This window comes from Leptosomus discolor, unplaced genomic scaffold, assembly GCF_034619465.1.
Source record: "Leptosomus discolor isolate bLepDis1 unplaced genomic scaffold, bLepDis1.hap2 HAP2_SCAFFOLD_43, whole genome shotgun sequence".
NCBI lineage: Eukaryota > Metazoa > Chordata > Aves > Leptosomiformes > Leptosomidae > Leptosomus > Leptosomus discolor.
In genome coordinates this window covers 1,869,329-1,881,521 of record NW_028237934.1, presented here as the reverse complement: position 1 = coordinate 1,881,521, position 12,193 = coordinate 1,869,329, and the positions used below count along the sequence as shown (strand labels likewise).

At 59.8% G+C, this 12,193-nt stretch overlaps 1 protein-coding gene across 1 annotated transcript; it reads left to right on the top strand.

Annotated features, from left to right (window-relative positions):
• Positions 1-2,731: 2,731 nt before the first annotated feature.
• Positions 2,732-8,598, top strand: LOC147412365 (M-phase inducer phosphatase 2-like). Its single transcript, XM_086481450.1, has 11 exons — positions 2,732-2,787; positions 5,216-5,231; positions 5,929-6,063; positions 6,215-6,289; positions 6,542-6,721; positions 6,848-6,943; positions 7,263-7,325; positions 7,431-7,529; positions 7,841-7,974; positions 8,082-8,193; positions 8,458-8,598. The coding sequence occupies exons 1-11, from the start codon at positions 2,732-2,734 to the stop codon at positions 8,596-8,598; spliced, it is 1,107 nt and encodes a 368-aa protein (XP_086337576.1).
• The last annotated feature ends 3,595 nt before the right edge of the window (positions 8,599-12,193 follow it).

Here is a 12,193-nt window from a genome sequence, read left to right as displayed (position 1 = left end):
CCTCTTTTTTCCTTCCTCTGTCTCTGTCCTGCAGCGCATGGCTGGTTTTTCGTTCACTGCCTCTTTGTCCCAATCTGCATTCCTCCTTGATGTTCCCAATCTCTCTGGCTTCTTGCCTGAGATGCTTTTTCTCTCTTGTTTGTAACAGGAGACGCTGTTCTGTAAAAACATGACGGCATTCTTTTGGCAAGCCGCTGAAACGTTGAGAAGATCCCCTCCTGGGAACACTCTGCAATATTCTTCCTGTCTGCAAGTGGTACCTGTTCATCAGAATGGATTCCAGAACCCAAGGGGCAGTTAACCTCCAGAAGTCTTAAACCTTCTGGGGAATCGCACAGACTATTTCTTGCTAAGAAGATGAAGGCTCTGTTGTTCCAGCTGTCCTTAGTGTTTCGAGACAACAAGCACTTGCACTGGTACTTGTTCTTTTCTGATCTGCGGCTCCTGTGAATGTTTCTCCAAGTTCTTGGTTTCCTGTCCGGGTGACTCTCCAGAGGACTGTAAAAATCAGTCTTGGTGGAGACTCTCTGTGCTATGGAGCTGCCTGTGTCGTTGTTGTCACCCAGCTGCCTACAAACGGCTCCCAACCCCAGACAGTGGGGCGGCATTTCTGATCTGCTGGAAGGGGGTGTCTCCATTTTTAATGTTGTTTCTTTCAGGGAGCACTGTGAGCGTGGCAGATCCTAAGCAGAAATACACTCGATTTGAACAAGTCGGGCAAGGGTAAGTCCAGTCACAGTTACTGCTACAAAATCACGGGCCAGGTATTTTGCTGGTGTGATATCAAGCGTGAAGTTGGGCAAGCTCCAAACGTGTTCAGACCCTGGGCTTAGATTCTCCTGTCTCTCAGTACTGATCAGAATTGGTGCCTGTGGTCAGAAGGCGTCGTCAAAGAGCACTTGATGCTGGCAACGTCTTGTCTGCAGCGAGGGGCAGGACCTGGAAGATCTACTGTCCCTCAAGTTTGTAGCACCCGTTTGCTTGTTTTCTTAGGGGAAATCATTTTTGTGTGTCTCAAAATAATACGGCCATGCTAAAGAAAGGAGAAAAATCTTTATTGCCTGAAAGAGCAACTTAGAACCTGATAGCTGTCAGATAAATAACACTTCTCAAGAACATTTCTTTCCATTCTTTTGCTTTAAAAAAGTATTTAGTGATCAGGATTATAACGGTATAGTTTAGAAATTGCAACCAGAGATTAGATATTCAGCTCTCTTTTCTGGCAGAGGTAGTGAAAACCAACCATTCAGTAATACATGCAGTGTCAACGCACTGTCCTTTCCTCAGATGGCTGGCACGTGTGTTCAGGGCTCTCAGAATGACTGCATGGTGTTGCCGGAGTTTTGCAGATAGATCCAAAGAAGAGGTCTAAGAAGGCACAGCTAGGCTGTGCGTGTGTTACATTCTCTGGAAAAAAACCACACACACCCCCGCAAGAAAAAAAAAAAAAAAGAAAAAGGAAAAAACTAAACCTTAACAGAGCAAAACTGGAGAAAAGGGGAAAAGAATGAAATCTATTATTCTCCAGTCTCTGTAGGCACCCTGCCCTTCAGTTTTGGACTGAAAGAATTTAGTATGAACTCTGGAGATTTGCACCAGCCCTTTTTCTTCCTCTTGGACCTAAGTTTTCACTTGGATAGCCTGCATGGCAGGGGGCTTCTGGGCTGCTGCGCTGTGCGCTGCTGGCTACAGGAGTGGAGGAACCAAGGTGTTTTAGAAACACTACAGGCAGCAGAGAGCTCCTGTCAGGGCTTTCACTTCCAGGGTCTAAACCACTTCTCATGTCTCTGCTGCTCTTTTGTTTCTAGGGCGTCTGGAACTGTCTATACAGCACTCGACATCACCACAGGACAAGAGGTGGGTGTCAGCAGCCCCAGCAGATTTGGCAGGGGTTCAGCGCTTTCCCCCCTGGTGCGAACAGCGGATGGGCTTTCGGATCGCCAGGAGATCTTTACTGCAAAGACTTCCACATGGCTGGGGGCTTGTGGCCGGGGGTGGGGGCAGTGTCCGAACACTGGGCTCCCCCCTGGGCTGCACAATCACTGACGGACACCCACCCCTCATCCTGCCCAGCCGCACGCCCGACGTGCAGCCACCCAGCGATGTCTCCCCACCCACGCACCATTCCGTGCCCCCCCAGCCGTATGCCCCCCAAGACCCCAACTACGCACCCCTCCATTTCCATTTACCCCCTCAGCCGTGCCCCCCTCATGCCCCTCACCCACTTTGGGACGAGCTCTCCTGTGCTCCCCAGCCATGTCCCCCCACCCAGCCATGCCCCCCCCCCATTTTGGGCGATGCCTCCTGAGCCCCTCCAGCCATGCCCCCCCCCCATTTTGGGCGATGCCCCCTGAGCCCCTCCAGCCATGCCCCTGCACCCCTGCTGGCCCCTCCCCCCGTGCTTTGCCCGCACCCCCGGGCTCCGCTCCCCTGCCCGCGCGCCCCCGACCCGGCCGTGGCCCCGCCCCCCGCCCCTCCCCATTGGCTCCCGCCGCGCCGCTCCCCTGTTAGTTTTCGAATATAAATAGGGGCGGCCGCGGGCGCGCGCCCCCCCCCCTCGCGCACCGGACGGCGGAGCATCGGCGCGGCCCCGCTCCGCTCCGCCGGGGCCGGGAACGGTCGCTCCAACGGGTGTCATTAACGCCTCCCTTCCTTTCCTGCACTCGCCATGGCGGCGCAGGGCGGCCCCGGTGGCCGTGGGCTAGCCGGAGTGGCCAGGAGGCGAGCGGGCATGTCGCCGGTCACCCCACTGACGCTGGATATGGACAAGGTGGTGGGACTGGGAAGGTGAGTGGAGACGGGGGGGCTGCCCCGCACCGCACCCCCCTCCCCCCCACGCGTGAATGCTGCCGGCTCAGGGCAGTGCTGAGCGCGGAGGGGGGGGACACCACCCACCGCCCCACCCGAGGGGGGCACCCCGAGGGGTACCGGTGAGTCCCCACGGGCTGATCGCCGCCCTCGCCCTGCCCGCAGCCACTGGGACACCCCGAAGCGGCGGGTGGCGGGGCTGTCCTTGCAGAGGCGCCGGGCCAGCCCGTGCCGGGGGTCGGCAGCCTTGGGCTCCCCCCCCAGCTCCGTCTCCTCCGAGTCCTCGGACGCGGGTGAGCGATGGGTGCTGTTGCCACACCCGCCCCTGCCCCGACCCCCCTCCTCCCCGGGGCTGGGGGTGTGCAGGGGGAGCTGTGCCGAGGGGGTGGGCGTTGGGCAGGGGGTCACTGCATGCAGGGGTGGGGTTTGAGAGTAGGGAAGGGTCTTTCTGGGGGTGCACGTGGGAGCCGGGTCCCCCGCTCTGTCTCAGCTCCTGGCCATGCTCTGAGTCAAACTGGGATTTTAAACGGGGATTTCCTCCCCAGCGCTTCCTTCCCTGTGCTGGATGATGGGTGGGAGCCCCCCCCACCCCCCCCCCCCCACCCCCCACCCCCCCAGGCCTGCACCCCGGGGGGGGGGCTCGGCTGTGGACCACCCCAGTGGGGGTCCCTGGACAGGGTGATGTGGGACATGTTGGCCAGGATGGGTGGTCCCAGGGTCATCCCTTTGCCATGCTGGGGGACGGGAGAAGCTTTGGGTGAGGGTCCCGCCTGAGCACACAGCAGATCCCACCCTGTGGCCCCCTCCCTAGCACTAGAAGGGAACACAGCTGGGGTGGGGGGGCTCCCCTGCACCCTGCCAGCGCCCCACAGGAGCGGGGGGACACCTGTGCTGGAGCAGGGTCCCGGGGGCCCGGCGTGCCTCCCACCCGCCCCCCCCGATGCTACCCCTGCCCCTTGTTCCCGCAGGAGTGGGGCTGGACTCCCCTACGCAGGAGGACCCCGCGGCACTGGAGGAAGTGTGAGTGTCCCTCGCCCCGCGTCCCCCCACTCCGGGAGGTCTCCACCCTTGCCCACTGTGTCCCCCCTGCTCACCCTCCCCAGGCTGCCTGCAGCGCCCACGCTCAACCTGTCCCAGCCTTGCTGGGGGGCTGTGCTTCCAGCTGTGCCCTCCACCCCAAAATTGATTTTTGGTGGGGGGTGGTGTGAGAAACCACCTCTAGTGGGGGTGTCGGTGCTGGTGCTCGGCCCAGCCCTGCTGCAGGCAGGGGTCTGGCAGCGGGTGCAGGCAGGAAGCCTCTGCGGTGCTGCCGTGCCAAGTCCTCCTCTGGCAGGGACGGCCGGCAGACGGCTCGCTGCCTCACCACGCAGCGGGGTGAGGGTGCTGAGCACCTCCCTGGGCTCCCAGCACCCCCGCCTCAGCCTCCTTGGGGTGCTGCTGCCCAGGCCTCGCAGATTTGGGGTACAGGGATCAGCTGAGAGCCGAGCTCTGCGGGGTTTAGGGGCTCTGGGTGCCACGCCGGTGCCACGCCGGTGGCTTCGCCCACTCCCGGGGCCGTTGGCAGAGCCCCTCTCTGGCAGATGTTGGTGACTGAGTAACTGGGGGCAGATGGTGATGCTGGGGCAGCCTTGGGGCTGGGTGGGCTGGGCTGCAGGGGACACGCCAGTGCCCCCTTCGTCCTGTCGCAGTGTGCAGCTGCATGGCCATATGGCCGACGGCCAGCATCCCCAGCATCCCCGCTGCCGGATTTACATACAGGTGGAGAGTGGGCGCCACTGCCACCAGCTACATCTGGGCCCCGAGTGGGGTCAGCGGGGTGCCCTGGACCACCTCAGCGTGCTGCTTAACCCCCCAGCCCAGATTGGGGTCCCCCCGTCTGAAACCAGTGATTTCCAGATGGGGTTTTAACCCTTTGTGGGGCTGAAAGCCGCTCAGCTGTTCTCCCCTTGGGGGGGCTGATGACCCCTGCGTGGGCTGGGGTCCCTGTAAGGGCTGCGGCTGCCCATCCCCGGGGCTCCTGGGCTGCTCAGGCTGGGGCACGGGGTGCCATCCCCCCTAACCCTGGCTCCTCTCTTCCCGCAGCTTTGAGACAGCGATCCTAGAATCCAGGAGAGCTCTCAAAGAGTAAGTGAAGGGGCTCTGTCCCTGTGCCCAGACCCAAAAGCCAGGCTGTCTGTCTGCCCTTCCCTGGGGTTTGGATCAAGCTGTCGGTGTTGCTCAGTGGCTGGAGGAATTGCTGCCCTGGGGTCCTGTCCGGGGAGGTCTCACCCCACTGTGGGGACCCAGGGGACAAGGGGGTCCATGCCAGCTTCGGGGCGGTGGGGGGGGTGGGATGCTGCTGGTCCAGGGCATCTTCTCTCCTCATTCAATCCTTTTCTTTTTGCAGCAATAAGCTCCTTATCCGGAGGATCCACTCACTGCCGGTAAGTCCCGGGGACTCTGCAGGGCTGAGCTGAGGGCGGCTGGATCCTGCTGTGCCCCTGGCTGAGCTGGGAGGAGGAGGAGGAGAAGGAGGAGGATGGAGCTGGGGAGCGCAGGGGCTGTGCAGCACCTCTCACCCCTCCCAACCCGCCCCGCAGCCACAGCTCCTGGGGGCCAGCCCGGTCCTGAGGAACATCTCCCACTGCCGGGAGTTCAACAGCCACGGGGCCAGGGAGCAGAGGGGCCCAAGGAAGCCCGAGGACAAGGTGAGGGGGGGCAGCAAGGCTGGGGAGAGGGAGGCAGGACCGGGGAAGGGGCAGGGGGATGCCGTGCCCACCCCCCCCCTCCCCCACTGCTGCAGGAGGGGTTTGTCTTCAAGAAGCTGCAGAGGCCAAGTCAGCGCAGCCGGCTGCCCGCCAGCGATGGGGCTGCGGGGAGGGACCCCCTCAGCCAGAGACTCGGCTCTGCCCCCGGCCTGCTGGTGAGAGGGGCTGGGGGCGCTGAGAGGGGGGCACCGGGGGTGGGTGGTCCTGCTGCAGGGGCTGCTGAGCCGGGACCTGCTGCTCCAGCCTCCCTGTTTGCACTGGAGACCTGTGGGTGTGGGAGCTGGGGGGATTGGGGTCACTGTGTCTGCAAACAGGGCTGGTGTGGGGCTGGCCCCACTCCTGAGCCATGGGCTGTGTCGTGTCCCCTCCCCAGTTCGACACCCCTAAGAAGGAAAACGTCGCCCAGGGCGAGAGCTCCATCATCCTGCGCCGGTGCTCCTTGACCTCCTCCATGTCTGAAGAGGAAGATGATGGCTTTGTGGAGATCCTGGATGAGGAGGAGATGAAAGTAGGGAGGGCTTCTCCATCTGCGCAGCTGGATGGACCCTGGGCAGGGGCTCCGTCCCTGCCCAGGGGGGTGCGAAGCAGCAGTGGGACTCGTTCCCTTCATGCTCTCCTCTGTCTCTCCCCTGTGGCCCCCCCAGGTGCCCCCCCAGAAGAGCGATACCGACGGGCCACAGGGGATGGAGAACCTACTGACTGCGCCCCTGGTGAGGAAGGAGGAGGCTGAGCCGGTACATTGGGTGTCTCGGGGGGTGGATGGGGCCCCAGGCTCCCCCTTCCTGGGGTCTCCAAGGTGGGGTCTGGGGGTGAGGGTCACTGGTTGGCCAGCAGCACACACCCCCCAGGGCTTTGGGCTTGTCCTGGGTGGTGTGCAGCCACTAGAGAGGGACCCTTTTGCCTTTGTTCTAGTGGTGCTGGGGGGGGGGGTATGTGGGGGGAATGCCGGACCCTTGGGCAGCGACACGGGCTCTCTCCCCACACAGTGTCCGGTGAAGCGCGGCAAGTGCCGGCAGCTCTTTTGCTCGCCCTCGATGCCCAGCAGCGTCACCAGGCCCATCCTGAAGCGGATAGACCGACCCCAGGACCGGGACACCCCCGTCAAGACCAAGCGACGGAGGAGCGTGGCCGGTAGCCCTGGCGAGGAGGCGGCAGCGGCGGAGCCGGTGGGTGATGGGGAATCCTCGGGGTGAGGCGTCCTTGCCCATCCCGGGTGGGACTGCCCGGTGCCACGGCTCTGCCGGCGCCCTCGCTAACACCGGGGGGGGTGTCTCTGGTTCATGTCCCCGCAGAAAGCGCGGCTGCTGTGCTCCAGGTCCTTCTGCCACGAGGAGATGGAGAACCTGCTGGCCAACGACCATCAGGAGCTCATCGGGGACTTCTCCAAGGTAGGGCTGCTGGGGGTGCTGCAGGCTTGGGGGTGCCGCCTGCCCCCCTCTCCTGAAACAAAGGGGGACCTTCAGTGGAGCCCTGCGCTGGTGCCAGAGCCCCAATACAGCTGGTGGCCCTTGTTTGGGACCAAGGGGACTTGGGGCTGAGACTTTCCAGCCTGAAGAGCCTGACCCGCTGCTCTTCCAGTGCCGCAGCCCCGTCCCTCTTGGGAGGGAGCAAACCTCGCAGGTGGGGGGTCTTCTGGGCTGGGGGGAGCGGGTGGCAGCCAGGACGTCTCCCCGGGGACAGATTCTGACCCAGCACCCGCCTCTCCAGCCTTACCTTCTGCAGACGGTAGAGGGGAAGCACCCGGACCTGAAGTACATTTCTCCCGAAATGGTAAGGGAGCAGTGACCTCTTCCCCAAAAAAAACACCCCCACAGGGCTGCCTCCCTGCTCCACACCCCCCACCCCCCCCCCCCCGGTGACGGGCTCCCCCCACAGATGGTGGCAGTGCTGACGGGGCAGTTCAGCAGCCTCATCGAGAGCTGCGTGATCGTGGACTGCAGGTACCCCTACGAGTACGAGGGAGGCCACATCAAGGTCAGAACCGCCGCTGCGCCCCTCGGGGCTGGGGACAGGGTGGTCATGGGTGGGGGAGACACAAACCTGTCAAACCTCAGAGGGGCTGATGCCCCCCCCCAAAGGTGCTGAACCCCCTGGAGGGGTTGAGAGCCTCCCCAAAGGTGCTGAGCACCTCCGGAGGTGCTGAGCCCCAGCTGGAAGGAGGAGGGGGGTGAAGGCATTCCCAGCAGATGGGGCAGAAGGGGGGCAGGGTATGAAGGCCCCCCCCCCCCCCCTCGAGATGAAATGGGAGGAGGGGGGGGCTGAAAGGGGCCCCTCTCCCTCGCCAGGGCGCCGTCAACCTGCCGCTGGAGCAGGACGTGGAGGAGTTCCTGCTGAAGAAGCCCATCGTGCCCTTCGACGCCAGCAAGAGGGTGATCGTCATCTTCCACTGCGAGTTCTCCTCCGAGAGGGGGCCCAGGATGTGAGTTTGGGGGGGTTGGGGGAGGTGGGGTGGACGCTGGGTTCTGCCGGACCCCCTGGGCATGGCAGGATCCTATCTGGGTGCCAATCCTGTCCCCTGTCCCGCAGGTGCCGGTTCATCAGGGAGAAGGACCGAGCCTGTAACGAGTACCCCCACCTCCACTACCCCGAGCTCTATGTCCTGAAGGGGGGGTACCGGGAGTTCTTCCCCCAGTACCAGGTAAGCCCCCCTACCTTTCACCCCCTGTGTGGGAGGGGGGGCGGTCCCTGGCAGGAGGGTGAGAGTGCTGGGTGGGGGGAAATCACCCTCTCCGCTCCCCAAAACCCTGCCCTGTGAGGGGAAAGGGTCTGGCTCTGAGCATCCTCCATGAGGGTGGTATCTCCAGGGGAAGGGGGTTGTGCTGGGGGTCCTGGGGGGTGCTGGGTTTGCCCCAGGGGGTGGGGAGGGGGGCCTGCAGGTGCTGACAGAGCTGTGGGTGCCCAGATGCACTGCGAGCCCCAGGACTACCGGCCGATGGACCACGAGGACTTCAAGGAGGACCTGCGCAAGTTCCGCCAGAAGAGCCGCAGCGGGGCGGGCGAGCGCAGCAAGCGGGAGCTCTACAGCCGCCTCAAGAACTTCTGAGGGACCCCCGCAGCCCCCTGCCCACCCCCTACCCAGGGCTGCCGGCGCTCACGGTTGCCCAGCCCAAAACCTGGTTGCCCCCCTCCCCCCACCCCCCCCAGCCTTCCCAGCTCTGTGCTGGGTGCCCTGCCCAGCATCGCCCCCCTCAGCAGCATGAGAACCGGGGGGTATGGTTGTGGGTTTTTACCCCTTTTTTAACCTAAACAGGGTTTAGGTTTTACCCCAAATGGTGGCTGGGGGCTGTAGCATGTGGGTGGGGAATGCCTAGGGGGGCTCAATCCCTGCCAGGTTGAACCTTCCTCTGGGAGTGGGGGTCAGGCTACCTCCCCTCCCCAGCATCAGGGATGGGGCTCGGGGGCTGTGGGGCAGCCCCCCAAGCCAGTGCCCCCCTTCCCCTTGCACCCTGGGCTGGGTGGGGGGTGGCTTTGCCAGCTTTGGGCAAGCCACGGGGCTGCAGCACATCACACCCCCCCCTCCCCCCCCCAGGGTGATCCTGTGTCCCCAGGCCCTGTCACACACACCACCACCACCACCCCGTCCCTAAGGGCTGCGACCCCCCGTCAGCCAAGCTTTATTGGCAGAACTCTTATAGAAAAGCACTTAAACCTCCTTTGCAGCCAGGGGGTGCTGCAGGGGGTGGGGCTGGGGGGTGCCCCTTGTACTGGTCACTGACTATTTGGGGAGTTCCTTGTTGTTGTGGTGTTTTGCCACCCTGTTGGTTAACTTTGGGGGGGGCAGGAGGGGCTTCACCCCCACCCCAGAGTGGCTGCTGCCAGAGCACCACATGCTGGGGAGGGGGGAATGGCCCCTGTGCCCCCATGTCTTGTCTGTTTTTATTGGTTTTTTTTAACATTTCTGTTTAATAACTTTGTGAGGAGGGAAAGCCTTGGCTCTGGTCTGTGACTGCGCTGCGAATCTGAGGGGGGTCGGGGGGTCACCCCCTGCTTTGAGGGTGGGGTTGGGGCGCTTGGGGGAAGAGGAGAGCTGTTTAAAGGGGTGATGGCTGCCCTGTGGGGCTGGGGTCACAGCTGGACCGACCCCCTCAGGGCTGTGTGTGGGGCAGGAGGAGGGGTGGGGATGGTGGGGTGACCGTGGGGTCCCACAACTGGGGCAGTGGTGTGTGGTGGGGGGGCACCCCCAGCTCGGTTGTTGTGCCCCTCATGCTCGCCCTGCCACCTGCTGCCCCCCCCCCCCCCCCCCCAGGGTGATCCTGTGTCCCCAGGCCCTGTCACACACACCACCACCACCCCCCTGCCCCCGGGGTAATCCTGTGTCCCCCAGGCCTGTGACACCCTGACGTGCGGAAAAGACTTTACAACCCGAAAGGTTACACAGTAGGTGTGTTTATTGCGCGCAGATGCACAGGGGATCGCTCCACCACAAACGTGCATCCACACTGTGGCCGCTTCTCCAGTATTTACCCAGTTAAAACATCACCTATTTCGAAATGCCTAGACATATTCATGACCTGTCCCCAAAAAGGCCATTCCTTCCTGTCACTTGTCATTTCCATAATCTCCGCCTCGGGCTCCTCCTCGGGGCGCTTGCGCAGTTCCTCCTGGTGGTCCTGGGCAGGGGTCTTCAGGGATGAAGGCCGTACGTCTTCCTCGCTCTGGTCTCCTCCCCTCTCCCCTGGAATCTCTAATTTGGCTGAGCTTGCAGTACCAGACTGGTTTCAGCCTGGTCTGTCCCTGTGTGCACACCTGGCTGTCTCCTTTTTGTTCTTGGTTAGAGATGGATGTTAGCGAGCCCTCCTTAGCCCTTAGCTCCTCCTGCCTTTGACGCCTTTGAGCCATGAATTAGGTCCTTGTTTCTGTCTTTTCTGTTTCCCTTATCAGCTTCTTTCTCAAGCAATTTGCGGGGGTTAGTGACTAATTGCCTACTTGCATGCATGTTAGGTCTGGGAAGCAAGTTTTAATAGGTTTAGCTTTTTTCTATGTAGCTCCCTATTAATATTTTCTATATATCTTCGCTTATAAAATATATTTTCTATATGTCCCTCTATCAATTCCCCCCTTTTCTATTGAGTTAAGTGAATTCTTTTACTTGGCTGTTCTATCTGATCGGTACAATGCTTCGTACATTGAAGTTATTCTTCTAACTATACGCCAAACCCACATATATAGGGTCACTACTAGAATAATAAAATAGCGGTAGCTATCAACAACCCTACTATCGGATGCATTAGGACGTTGAAAAAGTCCGGTGTCTGAAGGTGACCACCCCAAAAGTGTATCCCACCATTTGTGTTCTCCGTCCTTTTTGACCCTTTTCAAGACCCTACTTACCTCATTTGCCTCATGATGAACAGTTATTAGAGTTTCCTGTCCATTATTCTTGGCTTCCTCTAATATCCGCATTAAGTCTGGGTGTTTCAACAACCTTTTTGTCACTGCTAAATCCATCCCTGTAGGTGTGGGTTCTAGTTCAGAAATCAACGTATAGTTTGATCTCAGGATTTGATGAGAAACCACAGGAGCAAAGTAGCTAAAGTCACATCCTGTGATGGTGGTAAAATTACAAATACAGAAATCCGAGTGATTCCTGGTGTCTATTTCTACTCCTCCTACAGACACAAAACGACATGTTGTTCTTAAACAAGCACAACCTTTTCCTGCATAGACGACAACCAGTTTTGAACTGGCATTCGGGCGAATTTCAAGGTGACAGACCTTTTGGTCGGTATCCAGCAAATGTCTTGTGCACTCATGGTATTGCTTTCGCAGAGAAATCCCTGTTGCTCCCGTACAATACAGGATTCTAAATCAACTGTTTGCCATTTGTTCTCTCTCTTTCGGGCCCATGTCCTATGTTCCAAAGGATAAAGCAAATTTTGACCGTGATTTATTCCCATGGCTATTATGGGATGTATTACAGTCACTGATGCATTGTGGATAGTTAACACGAGGGCAGTGACTGTGTGTGTGGTGGGGTTATAGGTAAAGTTTATCACTTCCCAGCAGGACTGGAGCCCTCTTTCCGTATCGGTGGCACTATCCCAAACTATCTTCCGTATCTCTGTGGGGAAGACCCCTTCCTCTCCTTCCCTTACAATAGGTGCAGTTATTGATTGCTTCTACAGCTGGGCCTGGATACGGCTCAGGGCCAATGAGATATTCCTTTGGAGCCCTCCAATTGCAGCTATAATGATATTATGATCCCTTATGTTTGTCCGTTCCCAGTCGGGTAGAACTTCTGACACCAACCATTGGTGAGCTCCTAGAGCTAATAGGGAGGATTGTGATGGCTGTTGTAATTTGGACAGATCAGCGGTAGAGGCAGCTAATTTGTTCATTATCACTTCTGAATCTGTGGTATTTAGAACCCCAAGTCCTGTCCCTAACACCCCAGCTACATCCCTCGGTATTCGCCTTTGAAAAATACCCATTCTCCTGCATAGCCAAGTGGTCCACCCTTCATAGGAAGTCCGTAAGAAAGGGGAACACAATGGTTGTATTTCTGAAACCTTAATTTGCATCATCAGTTCCACCCTTTTTAGAGACCACTCTGGGTTAAATAATACTTGTAGCTGACCTGTATTTCTGATGACATACGGACCAATCTCATGAATCTTAGATTCAAGTTTAGTTTGGGT